The sequence below is a fragment of the Neopsephotus bourkii genome, unplaced genomic scaffold (assembly GCF_033783945.1).
Source record: "Neopsephotus bourkii isolate Nb327-2 ecotype Australia unplaced genomic scaffold, CSIRO-AGI_Nbou_v1 NB_1090, whole genome shotgun sequence".
Taxonomy (NCBI): domain Eukaryota; kingdom Metazoa; phylum Chordata; class Aves; order Psittaciformes; family Psittacidae; genus Neopsephotus; species Neopsephotus bourkii.
The window spans coordinates 295,345-319,167 of NW_026901578.1; the positions used below are offsets into that span (position 1 = coordinate 295,345).

General features: G+C 43.3%; 2 protein-coding genes across 2 annotated transcripts; both read right to left on the reverse strand.

Annotated features, from left to right (window-relative positions):
- Positions 1 to 3,958: 3,958 nt before the first annotated feature.
- On the reverse strand, positions 3,959 to 14,784 carry KRT23 (keratin 23). The gene is made up of 8 exons (XM_061362188.1): positions 13,977 to 14,784; positions 10,333 to 10,415; positions 9,003 to 9,159; positions 7,259 to 7,420; positions 7,045 to 7,170; positions 6,092 to 6,312; positions 5,163 to 5,194; positions 3,959 to 4,491 (listed from the first exon to the last, which is right to left on the reverse strand). Exons 1-8 carry the CDS (start codon positions 14,391 to 14,393, stop codon positions 4,388 to 4,390), a joined length of 1,302 nt encoding a protein of 433 aa, XP_061218172.1. The 5' UTR covers positions 14,394 to 14,784; the 3' UTR covers positions 3,959 to 4,387.
- A 3,034-nt stretch (positions 14,785 to 17,818) lies between these two features.
- Positions 17,819 to 22,939, reverse strand: LOC133217059 (keratin, type I cytoskeletal 15-like). The gene is made up of 8 exons (XM_061362189.1): positions 21,889 to 22,939; positions 21,357 to 21,439; positions 20,729 to 20,885; positions 20,117 to 20,278; positions 19,843 to 19,968; positions 19,486 to 19,706; positions 18,617 to 18,642; positions 17,819 to 18,184 (listed from the first exon to the last, which is right to left on the reverse strand). Exons 1-8 carry the CDS (start codon positions 22,492 to 22,494, stop codon positions 18,105 to 18,107), a joined length of 1,461 nt encoding a protein of 486 aa, XP_061218173.1. The 5' UTR covers positions 22,495 to 22,939; the 3' UTR covers positions 17,819 to 18,104.
- Between the last annotated feature and the right edge of the window lie 884 nt (positions 22,940 to 23,823).

Sequence of the window (23,823 nt, forward strand, 5' to 3'; positions counted from 1 at the left end):
AGTTATTGAAAGTGCTTTTGCCACAGCTGATGTTATGATTTTATGCCTTTAAGCTTCTGATGCATATTCAAACTTTCAAAAGGCAAATTAATATGTCCAGAAGGAGCAGCCATGCACCTGCTTCAACATTAGGTCATGTCTAGTGCTATGAGCTGCTGTCACAGGGGCAGCAGACTGTAAGATGTTGATGCTTCAGCTTAATATGATATTTGGGCAAACATTTTTTTATGCCAGCCCCCGGATGTGTGGCTTAAGAGACTCATTTCACTGTGGTTGTACAGTTAAAAGTACCTCAAGAATCCACATTAAGAAGGAATGAAGAAATGGACTGAGGAAGGAATTCTGAGGAAGCAATGCATACTGAAAATTCACGCATCATTTCACAGAGCCAGAAGTACGAGTACAGTCAATAGTTAAGATGCTTTTGGCATATAATTCTGGACCTGAGGAGGATGGGGGGTGCAGGCCTCTCAAGCCTTATTCTTCCCTTGCTTCCCTGTTTATAGATCCTTCCCTTTTCTAAATGATTCATCCACAGGACCAGGCATCTCCCAGCAAAACTGTAGAAACCTTTATAGGTCAGGGTGTGGACATTGTGAAATGTTTTACCGGCTCTTCTGCCTATTCTCTCTCCTTCAATAATAGCATGTGAACAGTGGTTTTAGCAGTGCTATAAATGCTGGATTCTCCTTTCTTCTTTCTGAAACTACTTCATTAACTCTGCACCTGGATTAACAAGGCAGCAGAAAGCAGAAATTTCGCATTCTACAGAAATGTCTTGTTCATAAATAAGAAAGAAACCTGCCAATGTGTGGCCACATCACCAGAAGGAATGTGTGATTAATAGCACAAACCACTGTGGCATTACCTCATTGCAGACTTCTTCCAGGGGATCAACAATTCACTTACCAAAGCTGCGTATTGTAATATACCTTAATAAGTTTTACCATTTCTACAAGTGAAATGAGCTCTGACTCATACATGTCCTGGAGTGCAGTCAAGTCTGTTATAAATCACCTTGGAGGATTATTTAGTGCAGGACTTCCTTAAATGGCAGGTGAAACTACAAGCAGTGATTTGTGAATGCGGATGGTTTCAGCCTCCTTTTATAGACTGTGAGCTCCTGTGGCTTGTTAGTTTGCAGGAGTATTGTTACATCATTCCTTGAGACTTAGAAAGAACATTCTCTTCTCTTGATATTTTTTTGTTATCCTATTCCATTTATGGGAAATGGTATACATTCACCTTAAGCGGGTTATTTTGTGTGATAGTTCAGACTTTTAGAACTGCAGTTTCTTTGGGCCTGGGTCAGTCACTGCCTTGATGTTGAAACAGCACTTCTGTGTATATTTAATACTGAAGTAGAATTAATCCCAGCTACTGGAGTTTAATCAGTTTTAATGCAAAGAATTAATAAAACTATTTTTCAAGCAGTACAGAATCACACTCCTTAAAGTTTCCTTTCCTTCAAGACACTGATCTGAGACTAAGGGAAGGGAACATGTACGCCATTTCTTTTTTAAAGTCCCACAAAAAGTACAGCATCACCAAAGGCACCCAGGCCCAGTGCTCTTTATGGACTGATGAGTAGAGCTATTGGCACATGTACATTGAAGAACATCATCAGTGTGCAGCGTCTTGCCCAGCAGTACATGCTGGAAATGAATCCATCAAGTTCTCTCTACTGTGCCATCAGGTACAGAAAGCATTGCAGTAACTAGAGAATGGCTCTTGGGGAAGTTATATTATCTAATAGCTGGGTAAGTAGAAGCTGTGAAGTGATGAAGTCTCATTTAGTCGCTATCAGTGGCTTTCTCTGCAGCCTTGAGCAACTTGTGTCATCTCTTTTCCAGTTTCTCAAGCAATAAAATGGGAATGATAATATTACCCCCCTTCATTATCTCCCTAACTTCATCTCTCGGCATGTTATGAGAATAGAATGGTACCAGTGCATGCAAGTGGTAAATAGAAGTATCATTAGTTATTATGTAGGGAGCAGACATACCCTAATACATTTAGAAAAGCATAGCTTATCTGCCAGAACACAAGTTCAGAAATAATGAATAACCACTAGATACAGGGCAACATATGGCTGGGGACGTGGCATCATAAACTGGAACAGAAAGGAAATTGGCAGTTGTACAGAGTATTCTAAAGCCATGAAGAACCCCCCAGAAATAACCCACTTTTGCCACAGAATACTGCTTTTATTTAGAAACCAGAACGTTGTGTAAGTAGTGCTTGTATGCCTAAGGACTGCCTGGTTTACTTCATGTGTTAGAGCTATGGCCCTGTACTGGTGTTTGTAAACAGAGCAGACGGTGAGGTCAGTGTGAGCTGTGCTGGTCTGACCATTACAGAATGCACTGGCACAGGGGTGAGAGGAGGTTAAAGCCATCAGGGAAGTGGTGTGGAAGGGGAATTCTGCTACAGCTTGGCCAGTGCCATTGGGAGTGTAGCCAGGCCTAACACCAGAGTGTGCAGCATCTCTACCACTGTGTGAGGGGACACTAGGGCATGAGTAAAGGCAATGCATTGCTCAGGAATGTTAACGAAGGACGGGTGTGTTCTATAAAGCATGTCCATTTTTTGTTTTTCCTTCTTTCCCTGTAGTTTAGCACAAGCAGAACCTAGCACAAAGCAGAGATACTTCCCTTTGATTTGGAAATAATACTAATTATGTGTATCACAGCAATGGGGTTATGCTCTGTAAATGTGATAAGGGAATACAGCTTTAAATTACAGAGAAAACTGTTTAAGAAAACCTGGGCGTATTTTGTCCAGATGCTGCAAACACCAGGTCTGGCTTGTTGAATCTGGTAAGCCATAAGGAAGGACATTGTTAATTAGCCAAGAGTTACTAATCCTGTACTACAAGTTTTACCCAATTTAAAGAAACCATTAGGTAATCCATTCAATGCTTTTGGGATCTCTTTGTGCAACAGGGGTGGAGAGTTGGGGGGGGGGGGCAAAGGGGAATCCTGAGCTGGTCCTAACATGCCAGTAGGAAAACATTGTATCACGGAGATGGACTTTGTAATAAATCTGCATTTTCTTTGAAATTTTCACTTTCTTATGTAAGCCTTGTTTCAAAGGAAAGCTGGGAGCAGGAATCCTGTCTGAGAGTGCCTTAGGAGTGAGTACGAAAGAGCACAATGACAGTTTTGCTCATGAATATGAGACTGCCCTGAACACACTGGTTTATATGCAGACATTGACTTTGGAATGCAAATCTGTACAGGCATTCACTGTGCTCCATTTTGTCTCTCTTCGTTCTGCTTTACAGTCTTCCTCTAACAGGCCTGATAATAGTCCTCTTTTTCTTGCTCAGTTTTTGGCTTTGTGTATCACTGGGAGTTCTCCTGTTGCTATGAGGGTCTCCTGCTTGGCAGTGCTTGGGCTGATGGGAGAAGGGGGAAGAAGCTTGAACTTCGCTTAAGCATTTGGGCCTCTCCCTTGCCCGTAGCACACGCTGCATACACCAGTCTGTCCTGACCACTGAGCCCATCACCAAACCCAGGGAACATTAATGTGAAAGCAAATAACTGAAATGTGTCAGTGAGAAAAAAATGAGAGTATCTGGAAAAGTGCTTGTGGTCTCTGAAGGAAGGGGTGTAAAGGCAGTTGCAGAAAATTTCTCTAAAGCTGAAGAACAAAGAAATGTTTCTGAGGTGACTGCTGCAGTAAAGTGAGTGTACTTTACAATAACGCTGCTAATAATGCTGTTTTAAATGGTGACATTGAAACGTTGTACATAGGGAAGTCTAATAGTTTTGCTTATGCAAATGTCATGTATACCTTGTGTCACCTCTTGTCTTCTTTGTCTTCTTTGTTATGTCCTTCCAGTTTTATACCTCCTGAAACAATGAGATTTCTGCAGTCCTGACCTATGTCAATAACCTGCCACTTGGGTGCATGTGTGAGAAAAAGCAAAATAGTAAATTCCAATGACCAGACAAGTAATGGAAAAGAATTTATTGGCTGCGGTGAGGTATATGCTGAGAAACATAAGACCAGCAGAAAAGCTGAGAGATTATTCACTTTAAATTATAGTTAATTTGCAGAGCAATAAATGAATCACAGATGGAGATTCATGCCCCAGTGAGATGTGCATAGTACATATATTACCAGCTCAGCCAGTCATTTCCATTGAATAGCTTTTCTTTGGCATTTTGATGACTAAAAGCTCTTTAAATTTACAATATCAGCTCTACTTAACTCTGTAGGGCACCTTTGATCATCGAGCTGCACACCATGGGAGGAGAGAGCTCACAACAGGATCCCTGTTTTACACACAGGGAGACCAACATAACAGCACATAGGTGCACAGAAGGGTTGTCGCAGCTCAGGCTGCCAAGAAAGCCAGGAGTCAGCAGAGCTTTCTACTTCATGCTTGCTGGTGGATCTCATTGATGGTGGAGGACACCACCTGCCCATTCACACTGTCGTGGACAATTGCTTTGATCTTTCTTTTGGTCAGCCCAGCATGTTCTGAAAGAAGAAGAGAGCTGAGTTAGACAAGAAGCAGTGCTGAGAGAAGCTGATGCAGGGAAAGCTTCATTTACAGTCATTTACCAGCTACCTCCTCAACTGATTTATCTTCACATGTTGCCCTTTAGGTCAATACTTATTACTGCTCTTTGTGAAATGTACTGCCAGAAAGTCACCCCAAGTCTTGTCCAGGTCAGGGCAAATGAATAACACAGCTCCATCCCAGCCAATGCAAATGTAACTTCAGAGCAGATTCTCCTGCATGTCTGTAGGTCATGCTCATGCCGGATTGTGAGTTGCCAGACATGCAGATTTATTGTTTGTTCCCAAGCCCTAACACAGTTTTAGTCACTAAATGGAGTCTCTGTGCCTCCTCCTATGCCATGAAAGCTTTAGTCCTGAGTCTGAGCGTTGCACTTGTGTTTGGGTAGCAGAGGTCAGTCTGAAGGTACTCCATGAGTGGCAGCCCCAGCAGAACGTGCTCTGAGGTGCAGCCCTTCACAGGACCAATGGATCATGGGAGTTATTTTATAATATGGCCTGCATGTACAATAACTGGTCTGAAAACCTTTCACAGCTCAGTCATGGAAGGGTAACATTATTCTGAGTAGAATATGATTGGAAATAACAATAATGGAGAGTCTATAGAGAACCAAATAGGGGGCTTTTACCTTTAGCTCTTGCATCACATTTTCTTGCGATCCTGTAAGGATAATGAAACAGAGAAAAGATAATGATTATGCTGATTTCCAGAAGTTCTTCATCCCCTTCTGCTCACTGATTCTAAGGAGACCTCCCACCACTGGGAAAAGAGAAACATAATGCTTTCACACCACGAGAATTTTTCTTCTTGGGATAGTCTCAGCTACTGATACTCTGACCTGAAGCCAGTCCTGTGGACACTGGCTGTTGTTCGCTGTGGGCAGCTGCCCTGTTCTGCCTGTGTTAGGAGTTCCTCAACCTGATCCCCTTTGGCTTCTTACAAATAACCCTGTAATTGGTGCTGTGTTGCGGCCTCTCTGAGACTGTCAGCTCTGAAGGGTGCTAAGCTTCCTTGTTCTGATTTTGGGTAAAGAAGACAATACTCTGTATACAAGGTGAGAGAATAAGCAGTAGAGGCTCCAGGACTGCTGCAAGCAGAGGCTTCAGGCAGGGCAGGGATGGGGAGAAGCAGCCAGCATCAGTGTCGGAATGTGCTCTGCCCATTTGCGTGCTTGTGACCAGCCAAAAAAAAATTGAAACTTGTCTTCAGGCTTCTTTTTGATCTAGAATTTGTTTGAAATATAGAAAATGGCTCTGAATTTTACTGAACTTGGCATTTTCTCCTTTGCTGAGGCTGGCATGCTGTGGGAATATAGGGTGGTTTTTTTCTTTAATGAAAAGTGATATTAATTTAGGTAATCCCAATCCCATGGGTACAGGTTTCTCTGTATACCAAGTGGTTCAGGCTTTTTATTATGATCCATCCCATTAAAATACCAACCCTTGATGTAGGCTGGAACTCACAAGCTTTGATTAAGCATAAACAAACAAACAAATAAATAACCCGAATATGAGAACTCTCTTCTCATCTGTTCCAGTCCCGGCGGCTCTGCCTTACCCGTCAGCATTCCCTTCCAGCAGCAGGCGGTAGGTGGAAATTTCCTTCTCCAGGCGGGTTTTGATCCCAAGAAGAACCTTGTATTGGTTATTTTGCTGCTTAATGTCATGACGAACCTGGCTTAGGTCTTCCTCACATTTGGAGATGATCTGCTGCATGTTTTGAAGTGCAACAGCGTAGTAATTCCGAGTGTCAGCCAAGGTATCTTCCAGCATGTGTTTCTGACGGAGTAGATAATACCAATACCATGATTAGTGTTTATGTGGTAGTCACAAGGCAGAAATGCCAGCAAATTTGGTCTCTAGCTAGAAGATTGCAAAATTAAGACTGTGGTAATTTAAACACTCAGACATTTGCATGACTATTCCTGTGAAGGCAGCAGGATCATAAGGCTGTGTCGTGTGTGCATAATGAGAGGCAAAACCTGAGTGATTTACCCCTCAGTGGTTCTGCTCACAGGCTGCGCCCCTGGAACTGGTGACTCTTTGTCTGTCTTGCATTTACTGCCCAGAATTGCTCTGAAGTCTCCAAGCCATGAGTATGTGAGCTTGAACCATACAAGAGCTGAGTAACACTTTTGAAGATTTCCCACCATTTTTCACAGTTCATATATTTCATGTATTCTTATAAGGGTTATAAATATGAAATTTTACTACTATCTGACTTCAAGGCCATTTTTTCTTTCTAGAGTGTGGAGTCAGCTATCCCATGATAGTATCTCTTTATTTTGTTTTAAGGAGAGCCATAAAGTTTTCCCTTCTTGTCAGTGGTCTCAAATCTATTTTACATATTCTGGTAAAGCCAAGTGTGGTCCAAATTTCACAGCAATGTCACTGATACTTTAATAACTACAGTGGAATTGTGCTGCACTATGGGTTTGAATGAAGAGCTGGTTCATGACTTGTTTCTGAGAATATATGAAGTAACCAGCCAGAGATGTCTGCAGTTGATACCTTACTCATCTGTGCCTGCAGCTCGATATCCAGGGACTGTAATGTACGTGTGAGATCCTTGATCTCGGTCTCATTGCGCTGTATCTGCTCTGGGTTCGGGGTTGCTGCCAGAGACATCGCTGTGCTCTAGGGAGCAAAGGCAAGAGAAAAGCTTTCTGAGTTTGGTCAGTCACATACAGCAACATCTGTGAAATGAGCAGGAAACAGCCATTACCTGTTCCTTGTACCAGCTGTCCAGGCTTTGACGATTCTTTTCGATGATGGCTTCATAATCTTCTCTTATTTCTGCTAGAATCTTGGCTAAGTCCTCAGGAGGTGCTGCGTTTACTTTTACATTGACTTTGAAGTCTTGTGATGAGCGATTTGCTTCCATGTTCTATTCATATATTAGCAGAGGAAACAAGCAAACTTGTTTATGAAGGTGGAAAGTTTTCATCCCTGTCTTGTCTCCTTCAGTTCCACCCTCTCACAATATCTCTAGTATTTTTTCATTATGGTAGGTTAATTGTTATCTATATTCAGTTAACACTATTTGGAGAATTGATATATGAATAACACTGTGACGTGACTTAAACCAGTGACTTACATCTGGTCCTTTGGCAAAACTGTGCCAGAGAGCTCAATAAAAACCATGTGAGAAGATCTCTTCATAGAACATTCCTGGCAGATACATGCTTGCTGAAGCACTGCCATTTTTTATTTATTTAACTATTAGGAACCCAAAACCTTTGATGAAAATCTAACAGTAATTTCATCTTTCTTCCCCTGTATGTTAATATTTATGGAACTGTAAGTTTACAGGAGAGCAATGTAAAAGTTCTGTGTAATTGTTAAAGGAATAATTGGATTAAAGCATATAATTACTGTGTAAACAACATAATTACAGGACAAGTCAAGCAGGTCTGGGAACATTCCTGTTGCTGTAGCACAATCTTATGTGCTAGGTACCATTTTCACAAGCACTAAGCAAAGCAGCATTTCAGGGTATGACATCACGGCCTCCAAAATGCAGATCAAGACATCACAGCCTCCAAAATGCAGATCAACTGGCCAGACCGATGTCTCTGGTGGTTGCCCTGCTTCCAAGAACTGTTTTATTCCAGCTGTTCAGTAGTATCGTTGGCTGTAAGGATATAAGGATACTACAGCCAAAGGCAGCTTCACCTGCTGCTGTGTAACCCTTGTGTTTCGACTATCCATTCTAATAGTCCACAGATCCCAAGTAGGATGTTTGGTTCTGCCTTAGGTAATAACTGAAAACAACGTCCGATGAAGCAAAATGAAAACAGTGTCGAGCAGTGGCATTGTATATGTGGGAATAACAGGGCCCACGGGGCTATAGCTCCAAGAGGATGCAGAGCACTGTGTTTTTGGATAATTAATAGTATTATCTAATGACTGTGGTCAGGGTTTTCCAAGAGTAAGTCCTTTGACTTGATTTCAGCAACCATTCCTATTGGAATGAAGGTCTGTTTAGCCAGGTCAGCTGGCTGATGTGAACTCGAGAGGTCCCTTCCAACCTCAGCCACTCCTCTGTGCTCTGTGATTGTGTGAAATGGTATATCCAGAGTGGAGGAAAAAGTCTGTGATGAGTAAAACTCACCAGCAAGCAGTAACAATTCCTACTTACTTGCAATCTGTGTGTATTTGTATCTAAGTATTTCTGAGGACATTCCTGTCAAATGTGTAAGATATTATTAGCTATGTATGACAGATGGATAGATAACTAGAAAAGAGTGGGAGAAAATACAGCAATGTTATCCTCTCTGAAATCCCAGGTTAGTGGATAAAGTAGCACACAAAGTTTGTGCCTCATCTGACTCTCATTGGCCTGTGTAGAAACACGGTTTGGTTCTGAATCATCAATGCCATTTATAGACTGTGGATCTTCCTCAAAGTTAATTACATGGTAGCAAAGATTTGTGTGATAGGGTTTTACCAAGTGGAACTTTTCCTACCTCCTCATGGTCTTTCCTCCTGAGGATGTGCTCTTCTCTCAAGCCCTCGATTTCCATTTCCAGGTCTGTTGTAATAATGGTCAGGCCATCGAGCTCCTTCCGCAGGTTCTCCACATCAAGCTGCACTCCCTGCCTGCGCGACTTCTCTGCTTCATACCTTTGGGAGGGAAAAGAAGTCGGCTTGCTTGAGTCTTCTGTGTAGGGAACTAGAGAGAACATAGCACCCAAGGAAACACATTCTATTTCTAAAATACATTCTATGAATATTCTTGTATAGTCTTAATAATCAGATGGGTTTCATTACTGGGTTTCTTTCTTCCTCACAATTCCTCCTATATAATAGGAAATAATTGCTCTTTCTTTCATTTTCCTTTTTTGCATTTTAACATTCACCGTGAAAGCTTTGAGAGCATGCTTCTCAAAAGTTTGCCAGTGAAGATGTGATAACAGCATCAACAATCAATGCTTGCTATAGTTTTTCCAAACTGGTCACTTTTCAGTCCTTCAGAAAACAGGGGTAATGTAATGGGAGCCAGTTCTTAACATTCCTCTCTAACCTCTTGCAGTTTGCCACTTGTATTGAGGTGGTCAGAAAGACACCACCATGTCTTCCCTTGGGTATATGAAGCACTTTTGCTCCTCAAAAATCTCTCGCTTTACCTCATTTTTTGTGGGCTCTGGTAGGTTTTCTATGTTCAGTCCCTCAGACTCATTTTGCAAGTTTCCTTTTGTGTCACTACTGAATGATAATGGAAGAAGGGCCAGGCCGGGCAGAAATGCAGTGCTCAGAGGATTTAGGTTTGCTACAGTATCACCAAAACCTGGGAGATTATTTAATAGCTCCTCATCATCTGTTGAAAATAAGACAAATCTTTATGACTTCTGAGAAGTCTGACTGAGAAGACTTGGAAGCAGAAGTTACTGCAGGACAGGTATTGCCTGCAGAGCTGGATGGAAGAGGTGATGCATACAGGAAATGGATTGGGACTGGACAGGGGAAGCGCAGTGCAGGCAAGGGTTAATTTGTATTCCCAGGTGACAGTTTTAAGTGCCTTTTGTCACAAGTATCAAGTGTCTGCTGTAAAACCTGCTCTTCAGGACCTGAATTAAGTATCATAAACAGGGTGACTCAAGACTGTTCAGCAATCGTTTGTGGGTTTTGCATCCTTTTTATCCTTTCTGGATTCTTTTCCTGTTCTACATTGGTTTTATTTGCCCAGTATCACCAGAAAACCTCCGTGAAGTCAGTTGCATATTGGATTATCTAGAAAAAGCCATATTTTGCTTAACCCTCTTTCCACCTCAATCAGGAAACCAAAGAAGAACTTACTTGAGCCTGAAGTCTTCAGATGCCATGTTAGCGTTATCAATTTGTAAAAGGATACTGGCATTGGTGATCTTGCTATCCTCAATCTGGAAAACAGAGAATCCAACAGGAGACTCAGCATTGCCCCATGGTGCTGGTGAATAACCTGTGCTGGGTTAGACTCCCAGCTGCTTGTAGGAAGCATCTAAACAGTAGAATTCCCATGTTACACAGTATACATGAATTAAAGCAGCTTAGTTTCCTGATTCACGTAGATGTTTCTGCAGTTTTTGTCTGTAATCTTACTTTTCCCTATGTTTTATTTTTCTGGATATGAAGCAGGATGAGTCCTCTTATTCCTGGCTAGGTAGAGGATATGAATAATGTTACACAAACTTCACAGGATATTATAGAGTAACAATCACTGTCTTCCTCTCTTTTTTTGTGAACTGATTTTGTTTCTGATTAGCATAGCTGGAAGAGCAGCCGTGGTCATCTTGAGGGCAAATTTCAGTAAGAATTATTAAGCTGTGTCTGAATATAATCTAAATGCTGTAATGAATCCCATGCTGATCAGTAAGCCTGTGCAGGGACACCTTGCTGCAGCAGTGGTGGGGTGCAGACAAGAATGGCAGGAGCCCTCCAGTCTACCATGTGCCTTAGTCTGAAATTGCCTGATTGTCTTTTTGAGAATAACACTGGCATGTAGTCGTCATGGTCCAGCCAACTATTCACCTATTCTTGTTATTCACTGAATCCTCCAGCAGTGTGGAGGGATTAATTCAGGTTTCTCTTTTTGCTTTGGGATGTTGATAATTGCCCTAAAAGTTGCAGGAGAGAGTGCATGGCATCATTCACTTAGTGTACTCTGCAGGCACTGAAAAGGCTTGTAAGCCCTGTTAACACAAATAGCTTTGAACTATAGATCTGAATACAAACCCCTCAGTATTCCAGTCAAAATCTCTGACAGAGTTCTAGGAGGAATTCATATGTAATTAGTAGGATCTGGTAACTGAGGGATCTTGTGTCCTTTTCTAACACAGAGGAAGGAGAAGCAGGGTTGCAGTTTCAAGAGCTGCCTTTGCTCAGCACTGACATAGCAAACCAAGGTGTGCTATGGCTGTGCAGAAATCATTAGCCATTTACAGAGCTCTCAGCGCCTTGGAGTAAGACTTCCCACACCTAAATGAATCACAGAGAAATGAGGAAATGACAAAATTGTCCTGAAGTGTCAAAAGTTTACCTCTCACTGTAAAGAAGAAGGTGCCTGTGGAATGTTTTCACTAATCTGTTAACAGACTGCACATTCTTGAGCAATTAGCAGCACACCTCCAATCCTGCCCTGGGACATGATCAAGGCCAGCTGAAGAAGTGTAACAATCCCCTTCATGTGTTGCTGCCTGGAATTTGTTGTCAGAGAAGAGGCAATTCTTGAATCCATCACTAGAAAATGGTGTATTTTACCATGGAAGGTAACAAGGCGTTGAGGAAGCAACATGTGAGTTCTTCCACTTTGTGCCATTTCGTAATAAAAAAGCAACAAAGCAACAGTTACAGAAATGCTTTACGAGTCTGTGCTATCAAAGCAGTTGTCAGTGTCCTGTCACTTGCTGGATGACGCCCATTGCTATCCCAGTAACAACACATTTCACATGTGGCTGTTCAGCTGGTTAGAATTACACAGAATTCTTCACCACATCCCTCATGAATATGGGTGCATCACTAATATCAACCCCCAAACTTACAGCTAACCTGATTAAGAACTCACACATTATTATATGTGAAATACACTCAAATTCCTTCTCAAACAGGGTTTTATCAAGAAGCTTTCCTGCACTGACTTCTTGTGTCTTTTATCCACCAGCATTGAGCCTCGCTTCTTGAGTGTTTTGTAAATCAGTTTGCTGCTTTAGTGGTATCAATCTTTGCATGAGATCCGTGAGGAACTTCTGCTGTTTTACTTTGTATCGGGGTTGGAATGGAGTCAGGCTGGAGTCAGGCAACTTGTTGCTCCATCTGACACATTTGTCCAGAACTCGGACATCCAGGGCAGAGCGTGGACCAAAATGCAGGACGCAGATGACTATGTGTCTCCAAGTTTAGGCAGACAGTGTATCATAGATGTTCTGGGTTATTGGATGCAGAAACCTAAATTTTGTCTCAATTTAATTTTATGTCCTCCATTAGTTTCACCTTTTTAATTAATGCTTGCTTTAATTATGGTTAATAATGAGATGCTGTATTTTCACTCATTTTATTGGCTGTCATGTACTAATTGCAATAATTTATAGAGAAAGTAAAAATTCTGGGTTAAACGCCTGAGCTGTCGCCTGTAAATAACCCTTCACTAGCTCTTCCCAGCATGGGCACCGCAGCCAGGACAGCCTTAGCTCTCACAGCTGCCTGGAGCCAGCAACAGCTCTTTAAGTGGTGAGGGTTAAAATTAAGTGGTTTGGGTACAGCCTATTCAAAAGTGAGGCTTTACCCCAGTCAGCACTATTCAGTCGTACTGTCTGTCTTCCTAAGTCTTACTAATGCCAGATCAATGTGAACACGTTTATATTCTCGATGAACAAGTTTTTATCTCTGGATCAATTAAAAAGAACCCTGCTCAAGAGCTAGGGCTGGAGACAGATGACCTTTCTTTATCCTTAGAACTAGGTGATGACAATTCTGGCTCTCCTTCCACATTGTCTGTGGTCAGAGTGCCTCATCTTCTGCCTGGAGGCAACACATTTAACACCGAGCAGGGAGTTTGATTAAGTCCCCAGCCTTAGTCCCCAAAGCTGTGGGATAATGCCATCTCCAAACCCTCTTGAAAAACATTCCTTAGGGTCTTGAGAATGCCAAGCAACCATGGTAGAAAAAGTAGAGCAAAAACTAAAGCACCGTGTTTGGAGTAACTTTGGGTTTTGCCCCGTATGGCTGTGTAAAGTTAATGACACTGATTAGTCACACAGATGGTTCCAGCGCTAAGTATGTTCATTAGGAATCCTGATTAATACTATGCTTGAATTTGAAGACACGTGAGTTTGGGAGATTGAAAGAGTTACTGTTGCACGTTAATATTAACGACTGGCAAGAACCAGAAATTCTCCTTTTAATTATAGTGAAAACATCCACAAGGAATTTGTCACTGCTATTTTCTTAATTACAATGAAGTATTTTTCCATCTGATTACATAAGCTCATTGGACCCAAAACTCCTGTAGTTTCATTGTCTGCCACCACAGGAATCAAAGAACCAAAATGCAACAGTATGTCTAAAGAGAGCACGCATGAAAGAAGGCAGGCTCTTCAGCTTGCCTGCTTTGTAATTTGCTTGAATACATGTGCAGTCAAAAAGACCAGCTTCTGCCAGATGTAGTTACTCCAACCACAGTTTCATGTACAGAGATGAACACTTGGCAGTACAAACCCTTTTATGCTACAGCTCTTGCAGAACCCCCCTTTGCCATCTGCAACCTTTCTTTCCTTCCAGTACCCCACTCTCCTTCTCGGGAGCCCAAAGAATGTACATGCCCAGGTCCTGTACCCACTTGCATTAGTATTTCTAGCACTGAAAAGGTTTTATTTAACTTTCTTTAAAGGAAAGCCATCAGCAGAAATGAGCACCCAGATTTCTTAAAAAAGCACAGAATGACACAGTTACTTGCAGCTGTGACTTACCTGTCTTTGCATGTCAGTGACGTTTTGCTCGTATTGGTTGAAGTCATGCCTCTTGCCGTGAGACTTTGTCTTGTGCCACTCTAGGATGCAGCTTTCCAGCTGAGCATTAGCTGCTTCTAAGGAACGGACCTTGTCCAGATAGGCAGCCAAACGGTCATTCAGGTTTTGCATAGTCTGTTTCTCATTCCCACCCAGGAAGATGCTTTCCCCATGGTGCTCGCCGAAGCCTCCCCAAGGTGCCCCTCCGCCAGCAGCCAGCCAGAGGGGTCTGGCGGAGGAGAAGGAGGTTTGTGTGCTGCTGGCACCACCACCTGCACTTGACGGTCTGAAAGCAGTTCCTGGCTGGGCCAGACCACACCCTGAACTACCCCTGAGGGACCCAGAAGAAAATTGGAAAGGGCCTTGGCTGGTGCTCATGTTAGCTCTGGTGTGAATCTAACCCAATGTTTGACTGACTACCGCTGAGCAGCTTCTTAGCCTTCCCTAAGCAGCTTTATGCCTTTTCCTGTGGGAGTTTCCCTTCGATGAATGACTACAGCAACAAGATTGTGTCATCATGAAACGTGCTTCCTCTTGGTCAATTCTGAAGCATTTATGAGGCTGCACACACTGTTGTTATTTGGAATCTCAGCCACATACCGGGCTGCTTTCCTTTTGGTTGTTTTGGTTTTGTTTTTTTCTTTCTCTTTTCATATGATAATGGTGAGGTGTGGCTACAATCAGGAGGTGTGGAACAGGATCAGCTCTGCCTCAGACTTTTCTCTAGCCCTGCAGTTAATATGTTATGTTTTTCTGTGTATGAGGTGCAGAGGATCAGCCGTTCCAGACTACATAGAGAGGATGGGGCTCTCAAGACACTTTCTGTCTGTTGTATTTCTCTAGTACTACAGCAGATTGTGAATCCCAAAGCACATCCCATTAAGCTGTCGTTAACATACTGCACAGCTGCAGCCTGTGAGTGGCTTTAAGGAAGTTGTCCAACATTTGCCATTTGACTAAAACTGCAGTCCAAAGTGAGGAAGGCTTAGCTAGTCCCTCCAGCGATCCATCCCTGGTGAAATACAGGAGAATTGGATCTTAACAATCTTTCCTAATGATTTTTTTTAATGATTTGAGGTGCCGTTGTATTTCCATAGTCTTTTTGGAACCCACAGTAATGGAGATATATGCTGTTACCAGTGTCAATACTATGAAGGTATTTATATGTTTAGCTATAGAAAATATTTAGAATATGAGTTTGTAACAACACTAAAAGAATTCAAGTGATTATTTAAAGCTGCCAGCCTGAAATACTGACCTGGAAATCAGCAGGAAAAGCCTTTCTCAGAAGTTTCAGTGACTTTTGTCACACTTCATGAAATACAGAATAGGCAGGTCTGGTTTTGGCAAGGGTTTTGTGACTCCTCGTGATGCTCAGGAGATGGTGACGGGGTTACTTGGTTTATCCTCCTCGGAGGGAGAGGAGGGAGGAAGCAGATGTGAGCAGAGGTGGGAAGCTGGGTGGACATGGGCTCTCAGCACCAGACACGGTGCCGAGTTGGAGGCTCAGCTCTGTGCCAAGCTTACCCAGCACTGTTACTCATTTGACTGGGTTGGAGGGACCGTGCAGAGCAGAATTGCACCATCCTGGAAGAAACCTGACGGAATCGTTATTTTCTCTGTTTGTTTCACTTGAGGTTTTTCAGTAATACAGGACTGCTGCACCTCATCCCTCTCGGGATGCTTCCCAGTCCCCATCCTGGGAATGAGCAGGTCCTGAGCTCCTCCTTGTGGCTCTCCTCGGCTCTGCTCAGCACCTCTTGGTTTTCTTTTTACCAGTTTCATTTCCACGGAGTACAGATCCATTCTTTCTCCTCATGCACTTCATTGTACAGAAATGCCAACACTTTTAACTGTGTGGGGAAATGGATCACTGAAGATAGGCGTCTGCAGTAAGTCTGAGGTTTGGCTATCACAGAGTCTCCTGATAACAGGTACAGTTCATAGTGACAGTTCAGTGTCAGCCCTGCAGCTGAAGAGGTAGCAGAGCTTAAAGCTCCAGCCAGAAAACGAAGGCCTAAGCTGAAACCCAAAGAAATTCTAATAGAAGCAATGATATCCTGATGGTATTAGCTCATTCAGACTAATTTCAGACTGAATTTTCTAGCCTGGCAGTTCAGCCAGCTAATGTTCTATGAAATATGACACTGAAATATAACTACATATATGTGTACATAATACTACGTGAAAGAAAATGAATCCTTTGTTTCGTGTGGAATTTCTCAGTGGGATTCACAGCTTGCCTGGCAGTGAGGCTGACAGTGTGTGGCACAGAGCAGCCTCTCACTTCACAGTAGTTTCATGAAATACGGAGCCATCATGGGGTTTTTTTGCTGGCAAGTCATTCCCTGGCACAGAGGATGTGTTTCGTCTGAAGCACAACCCTTTCAAACTGGAAAAGTTGCCACTCAGTTTTCATCAACTCTTGCTGAGGATCCATGGAGAAGACCAAAAAACCACGGTACGGAATGAAAGCAACGGTGAGTGAAGAGAGAACCCGCTGTCAGCAGATGGCACCATTGGATGGGGACTTGCAGCCTGCTCTGCCTGGGAGCTGACCTGGGCTGGCGGGACCGGGGCTGCCTCGTCCCCAGTGGCTTTGTTTGGGATTCCTACGTGTTTTACTGAATTGGACCGTGAAAAGCGAACTGAGCTGAATTTATAGGCTGCAGTTTAAGTATGGGCAGAATATTTGGACACCTGCGTTGTACAAGTGAAGATCCAGCGACCATCACTGATTGATTCAACTCCCCCATCAGCAATACAAATGGATCATGGCCTCGGGCCATAGGATCTCTCTCCTGCAGTCTGAGTGATACAGATAATAGGCACCTCATTTCTGGATCAGGAAAAATACCGTTTGTACTGTTTGGTTTGTCTTTTCTGGTAGATTGTGATGTTGCTTTGCTCCTTTCCATTCTTTCCTGTGGGAATACCAGCAGTGGCACACCAAAGGCCCTACAGCCTCCTTTAGGGCTCAGCTGTGAGGATGAGGCCAGCTGCCTTGAAGGTTTTGTTTAAAATGTCAGAAAATTGAAGACAGAAAAATAGTGGCTCTGAGAGGTTGGAAGGGAAATAAAATAGATAATTCTAGAAATGATGCTAGAAACAGATATGATAGAAATGATTCTAGCAACATAATTCTGGAAATGTTGCTGTATCTGTAGATACTGTGATGTGGATTGAAATATGCAGCGATGAGGCTAATGACACATTTTCCTAACAGGTTCTATTAGCAAAATACAGCATTTATGGGAATGTTTTATATGCTTCTGAAGTCTTTACAAGTGGGGCTCTGCCATGACTGCAGTGCAGCCTTGCAAACTACCTGCTGCTGGCAAAGGCAGTGGCCTGATGAAACTGTTTGTCATGTAGGGAAGCCAAAACAGTCACAGCAAGCTGACTGAACAGTTCCATTTCCTCTGGACCTTGCCTGGTGCTTCCTCAAGCACTGAAGGAATTTGCCTTTTGGCTGAAGGAAGTGCAGGAACGTAAATACGTATATGGAACGACATTAGTGGTGCACTTTATTTGTGCATGAACTATAGTGATGTTGTGTACCTGGAATTCAGGGCCAAAGAGCCCAAGGACTGTTTGCATTCTCTTCTCAGGTATTTACTGATACTAGCTTCAGATTCCTGGGGGAATCTAATGGCACTTTATATGTGTTTGTTCATTATCATCTTTATAATTCTTGTTGAAGTTGTTCTTGCTGTTGTTATGCTTTGAGCATCTCTTGTGGGTGTGTGGTCGTGTGCATGGTAGGGTCATTCTGACCTCAGAAAAACAACATAGGCTGGATATACTTGCACAAGCAGAACAGCAACTTTATTATGCAGGTTCTTTTATAAGGAAACCGTATAGCTGCAGACAGAAAACAAGCTTGTCATCTCTGAGCACAGAGTCACACAAGCAGGTAAAGAGGAGAACAAGTTTAAGGCCAGCTATCAAGCTGGTGCACATTCTTGGATTACATTCTTGTGATATGGCAGCAGTACAAGGGGATGATTTCTCTCAGCATTAGCCAGCATGCAGGCTGCGCTGCTTATATATGGTGCCATATGCAAGAGAGGATGCCGTGTTTCTTTCCTAGTATCTCCTGTCACGAGAAGAAGTATGTTTTCCATCATCTTCCACACTGATGCGAACTCTACTACTGCTTGCAGATGCTGTTGTGGGAGAAAAGCAAAGTCAGTTAGGGAAAAGGCCAGTGTAGTGCTAACACTGAGGAGCTGCATGATGGGGGGGTTGTTTCTCACAAGGTCTTTTTCACATTCCAAAGAGGGAACTGCCTTTCCATCTTAACCCAGTAAATCCTAAGGGTGCACATCACAAATCAGATTTGAATATATCTTGTGTGGTGTGTGAATCAAAGGAATTTAGGAATCTTTGGGAGATTTTGGTAGTTTAGAATCCCATGAGGAATTCATGCAGTCATTTTGGTAAGCACAGAGTGCACATACACTAAGATAAAGTATTGCATTTTTTCAGGAAATGATAAGGAATGCGGTCATTGCAGACAGAATGGAATCTGTTAGTAAGAAGAAACTCTGAGTTTATTTAATCATTTCAGCCCCTCTTTAAATCAAAATTTTGCTTACCATCCTTAGGGTTCACTGCTGACATCCTGTAGGAAAGAAGAAATACTTGATTAGTGACCATCACTGATCCTACCCACTGAAACCCTTCATCCACCAAGGAAGTGCCACGGGTGCCCAGCCCTGGTCTCACACTGCTCCCTTCAATGGTTTGTGCCTCAGGTGTGTCCTTACTAGTACCATTGTTAAGGAGGTTTCTGCTCTGAAGGCCACTCCCAGGTACCCAGCAGGACATAGGAACAGCAGTCAGACCAGTTCTTGATTCCGACAGGGCTCTCTGTGCTTCCCTTCTCAAAATGTCATAATCTAGAAACAATGTAAGGAGCTGATGCCTCCTCAGAAATCAAAAGGAATTCCATGTATAGAGCATATATGAGAAATGGTCACTAAAATGTAGATTTGAGTAAAGTAACTGTAGTCTGTGCCAAGTTATTTTCTGGCTGGGAGTACTGGTGTATGAGTATGAGCATTTTCACCTCTGTGTACAAGTGTAGAGCACCAAAAGCTAAAGAAACACTGAGAATGGGTTTTTATAAGTTACGTCAGACTAAAGACTATAATTCCAGTGCAACAAGAGTATCATGTAAGACACACATAAGGTGCCTGGTGTCTTCTTTCATTCATTGTAGTCAAAATAGTTGCATTTATATTTCTAAACCATGAGCACAATTGATCTGGAGATTCAGCTTGAGTTACAGCAGCGCCTGGGACATTGCTGGGCATCTGCTTTGCCAGAACTCCAAAGGCTGCATATGCAGCGAGTGCAATTTAAGTGATCTGGAGTCAGCCTGGCAATCACAACTTACTGCTTTACAGTGTGTCAGGTTATTAACCTTATCTAATCAGCATAGGGGCTGTGTATTGTTACGTACTGAGAGTCCTGGCCCTCCAGCAGCTGGCGGTAGGTGGCAATTTCCTGCTCCAGGCGGCTTTTGATGTCCATGAGCATCCTGTACTCCTGGTTCTGACGCTCCATGTCGCACCGCAGTTCACTCAGTTGCTCCTCAACGCTGGTGATGAGGGCCTGAATCTGGGCCAGCTGGGCGCAGTATCGGCCTTCTGTATCTCGCAGGCTGGCTTCCAGTCCAGCTTTCTGAAGTGGAATCATGTCAGAACAGGTTAGCACGCAGGTTTGTCCTGCAGAGGGGGAATCTGAGGAGAGGCAAGGGAAGGAGGGAGGGGAGAGTGTGCTAGCTGTGACTTGGGGTGTGCTTGGCACTGCTCCATACCATGCTGAGCTGCGACTGGAGCTCAATCTCCAAGCTTTGAGCTGTGCGTCTCAGTTCGGTGATCTCTGATTTGCTGGACTGTATCTGCTGTGTATGGGTGGCTACCTCACGGTTCAGCTCATCAGTCTGAAAGTTAAAAACAACTGTAAAATCACATACATGTTGTATAAAAAGGTTTTCAGTTATTTTGAGAAAGGGGGGGAGCCCATCCCATCTGCTGGCCCAGCAAGAATGAGGCAATGCATTAGTTGGCTGTTTCCTGGTGTAACTATACCTGAGTAAAGAACCAGGCCTCAGCATCTTTACGGTTCTTCTCAGCCAGAGCTTCGTACTGCTCCCTCATCTCAGAGAGAATTCTAGTCAGGTCGATGCCAGGAGCCGCATCCATTTCCACGTTGACTGTTCCACTGAGCTGGCTTGAATACTCTTTCATTTCCTGCATGGTCAGAGGACATGAAAACATCAGGCTCCCTCTGCCATCAGCAATCCACCCAGTGGCTGCAGGATGTTTATTATCAAGTACCAGTGGTGGAACCCATAATAACCTTTATCAAATTTTACCTCACATGCTTTTCTGCTCTCTGTGCACTGACACACAACACATACTTGCATGTAACTTGTATGGATATTTCTTTTACTCAGCTTAACTCTCTCAGTGACATGTCATGTGCTTATGAATTTCACCCTGAAACCAATAGGTCTGAGCAGTTTGGAATCAGAGAAATGCTTCCCAGGACACACTTTGGATTGTTTTATTGTTAGAGTTTTGTTCTTACTAAGCTGCAGTGCTGCCTGGGGTTTTTTGCTTGGATTTTCCCCTTCCCCCCCAAGGGTCATAAATTCCAAAGGGAAGCAATTTCCTCTCTGCAGTTTTAGGGACTCTCACCTCCTCGTGGTTCTTCTTGAGGTAGGCCAGCTCCTCCTTCAGTGTCTCAATCTGCATCTCCAGGTCGGCTCTGGACAGGGTCAGCTCATCCAGGACCCTGCGCAGGCCGTTGATGTCGGACTCCACGTTCTGGCGCAGGAACAGCTCGTTCTCATACCTGTGGTTTAAAAAGGAAACAAGCACTGAAATATGTAAGAGTCTGTGTTCAGTAGAGCTATCAGACTGTGAGATTGTATAGTGGGTGTAGGAGTGGGTTCTAAATGAAAATTCTAAATTTCAGACTCTTTGAGAAAGAACTACTGCAACCCAGCAGTGAGCTCTTCATGCCATTCTCTTCCTTTTAGGTGAAAATCCCAACCTGTTCCTATCTTCTTTCCCCCTGTGATTTAGGCTATTAAAAATAGGAGCATCACGAGAAAACTAAGGCATGAACTAGAATGTATTATGTAAACAGCTTAGTGAGCTGGGTACTGTGTTCTCTCAGATTTACATTGCAAATTGATCCTTCAGCACGTGGATTGTGTTTGCCAGGGGTTTTCATCAGAAGCTATCAAGGAAAAATGCCTATCAGAAAACTGTTTTGGGAGAGAGAGAAGAGAGAAGCCACATGTGCTTCATGTAAGCTTACTTCAGTCTGAAGTCATCTGCAGCCAGCCTGGCATTGTCGATCTCCAGAATGACTCTGGAATTGTCAACAGTAGCTGCAAGGATCTGCAATGAAAGAAACATGGAGAAAGGTTCCTGTGAATAACACCTTTGAGTGACCCAGATTACAGACGTGATGAGGAAAGACCTTTGTGCACCCCATCTTACCTGCAGCAAGAATTATTTTGTCAGCCTTTGAGGCCTATCTGTCACAGTCTTTGCTGTTTGATTGCTGAGTAAGTCTGTTGATAATTCTAAACACATTTGGCACGTTTTGCTAACTTTCAGTGCAATCATTTTAATTTTGACACACAGCACATTTTCAGTACAACAGATTTGGTTTTAAAATTGAGAAAAAGCTACTCTTTTCTGCTAGAATGTTCATAACCACAAAATACCTGGTTGGAGAATTCAGTATATATTTTGGGATTATTTTAGCTTATTTTAAAGAAGTGGAATATGCAGTTCCACAATTGTAATGCATCTCAGAACTCCCCTACAGATGAATGTGGTACCTTGTCTCGGAGATCCTCAATTATCTTGTAGTAGTTGCTGTAGTCCCGGGCTGGGCTGCTGGGAGCTTGCTTCTGGTACCAGTCTCGGATTTTAACTTCGAGATCTGAATTTGCCTCTTCCAGTGCTCTCACCTTCTCCAGGTACGAGGCCAGGCGGTCATTCAGGTTCTGCATAGTTATCTTTTCATTGCCAGAGAGAAGGCCATCTCCACCACCAAAGCCACCACCAACTTCAAAACCTCCACCAAAGCCAGATCCTCCGCCAAAGCAAGAACCTCCACCAAAGCCAGCTCCTCCACCAAAGCCAGCCCCTCCACCAAAGCCAGCCCCTCCACCAAAGCCACAGACTGCACCACCACCAAAGCCCCCGTAGCCTCCTCCACTGCTGCTGCCTAAACCAGAATACAAGCCCCCACCATATCCACCTCCTGCAGAGGAGACGCACCTAGCTGAAGAGATGGAGACACCCCTGCCACCAGACCCTCCATGTATGCTCGGAGCACGGCAGGCTCCTCCCGTTCGGACTGAGGAAAGGCGAGAGCTACCACCACCCCCAAAGCCACCACCATAGGTAGAAGAAGAGCTCTGGATGAAGGAAGTAGCCATGGCTGCAGCACAAGGCAGCAGTACGGTCAGGTGTGCCTCTTGCTGTGGAAGAGGAAGGTGTCGTGCCTTCAGTGCCCTGGTGCTTCTTTTATATCCTCAAGATAGGGTGTTGGGAGACAAACCCAACCTGCAGCCCTCCTTCCAAAATTTCTCCTCCCTAGAGGTGAGGCCAATTATGATGCCATTCCTCACAGCAGAGCTGGGGCTGGGGTTCTTTTCTTAATTAAACAAAAGGGATGATTCAGATGAGTGTTTTTTCTTCAGGCTATAGTTCTGAAACTTGGAGTTTACTTCTCTGACATTTAGGAATGGAAAAACAAAGTGAGTTCTGCCACACCTACTTACCCAGTCACAGCCATCATGGGGGCTATTTTAAGAAAGTCAGCTTTTTCTACAAACAAATTGAAGTCAAATCCTCCTTTGATTGCAAAATGCTCAATCATCAGTTCTTGGCACCATTATTTCTTCATTTCCATCCACATTTTTCCCATTAAAAATTTGGCATTGAATCTCATATGTTCTTATTCCTGTTCTTTGCTTCGATCTAATATTTAGAGTTTTGAGTCTGAGGTTTTAGTACCAAAGCACATCATCATAGCATTGCATGAGGAACAGTTAGCAGACCTCAATGGACAAGGAAGAGCTAATGCTTGTGGAAGGGTCCAGAAGGGTAATACAAGATTGAAGTAATTAAATTAAAAGAAGAAATGTGGGAGGACTGAGTTCCTGCTTTTGGGAAATGAAAACAAATTGGATTGAGCAAGGAACTTCAGATGGCAATAAATGTGTTTAATGCCAGGATGTGCTAGGAAATGGAGTAAGTCTTGAAAAGGTGTGAGAAGAGATATCTGAATCCTTCACTTCACATGGGAGTCCGTCCGACACACCAGCATATTCCCCACCGAGTCACTTGCTAGTGAGGTTCACAGGCAGTAACTCGATCCAACACTGCAAAATGAGGGGAAAACAGACTCGGGAGATTTTGAAGGGCTATGAACTGCCCTGTGTGTGTCGTGATGTGTGTGTGCAGAGCACGGCAGTGATGAGCAGTGTGGAGAAAGAGCTTGTTCTCTTTGCATAACCAGGTGACCTTCTGCAGGTGAAAGGCACAAGCTACAGCTGCAGAACTGGGGATATAGGGAGACAAGAAATCCATACTGAGGAGCAGGGTGGTTTGGGAAAGGTGGGAGGAACTGTCTCTGGGCTCCAGTTTGGAACCACCAAAATTCATTTAAAACGCAACTGTATGAGGCTCTGTACATTTGCTAGCCACAGAATAAGGAGAGTGTTGGTTTTAGCACAGTTTGTACTGGTCTGTATCAACAGAGA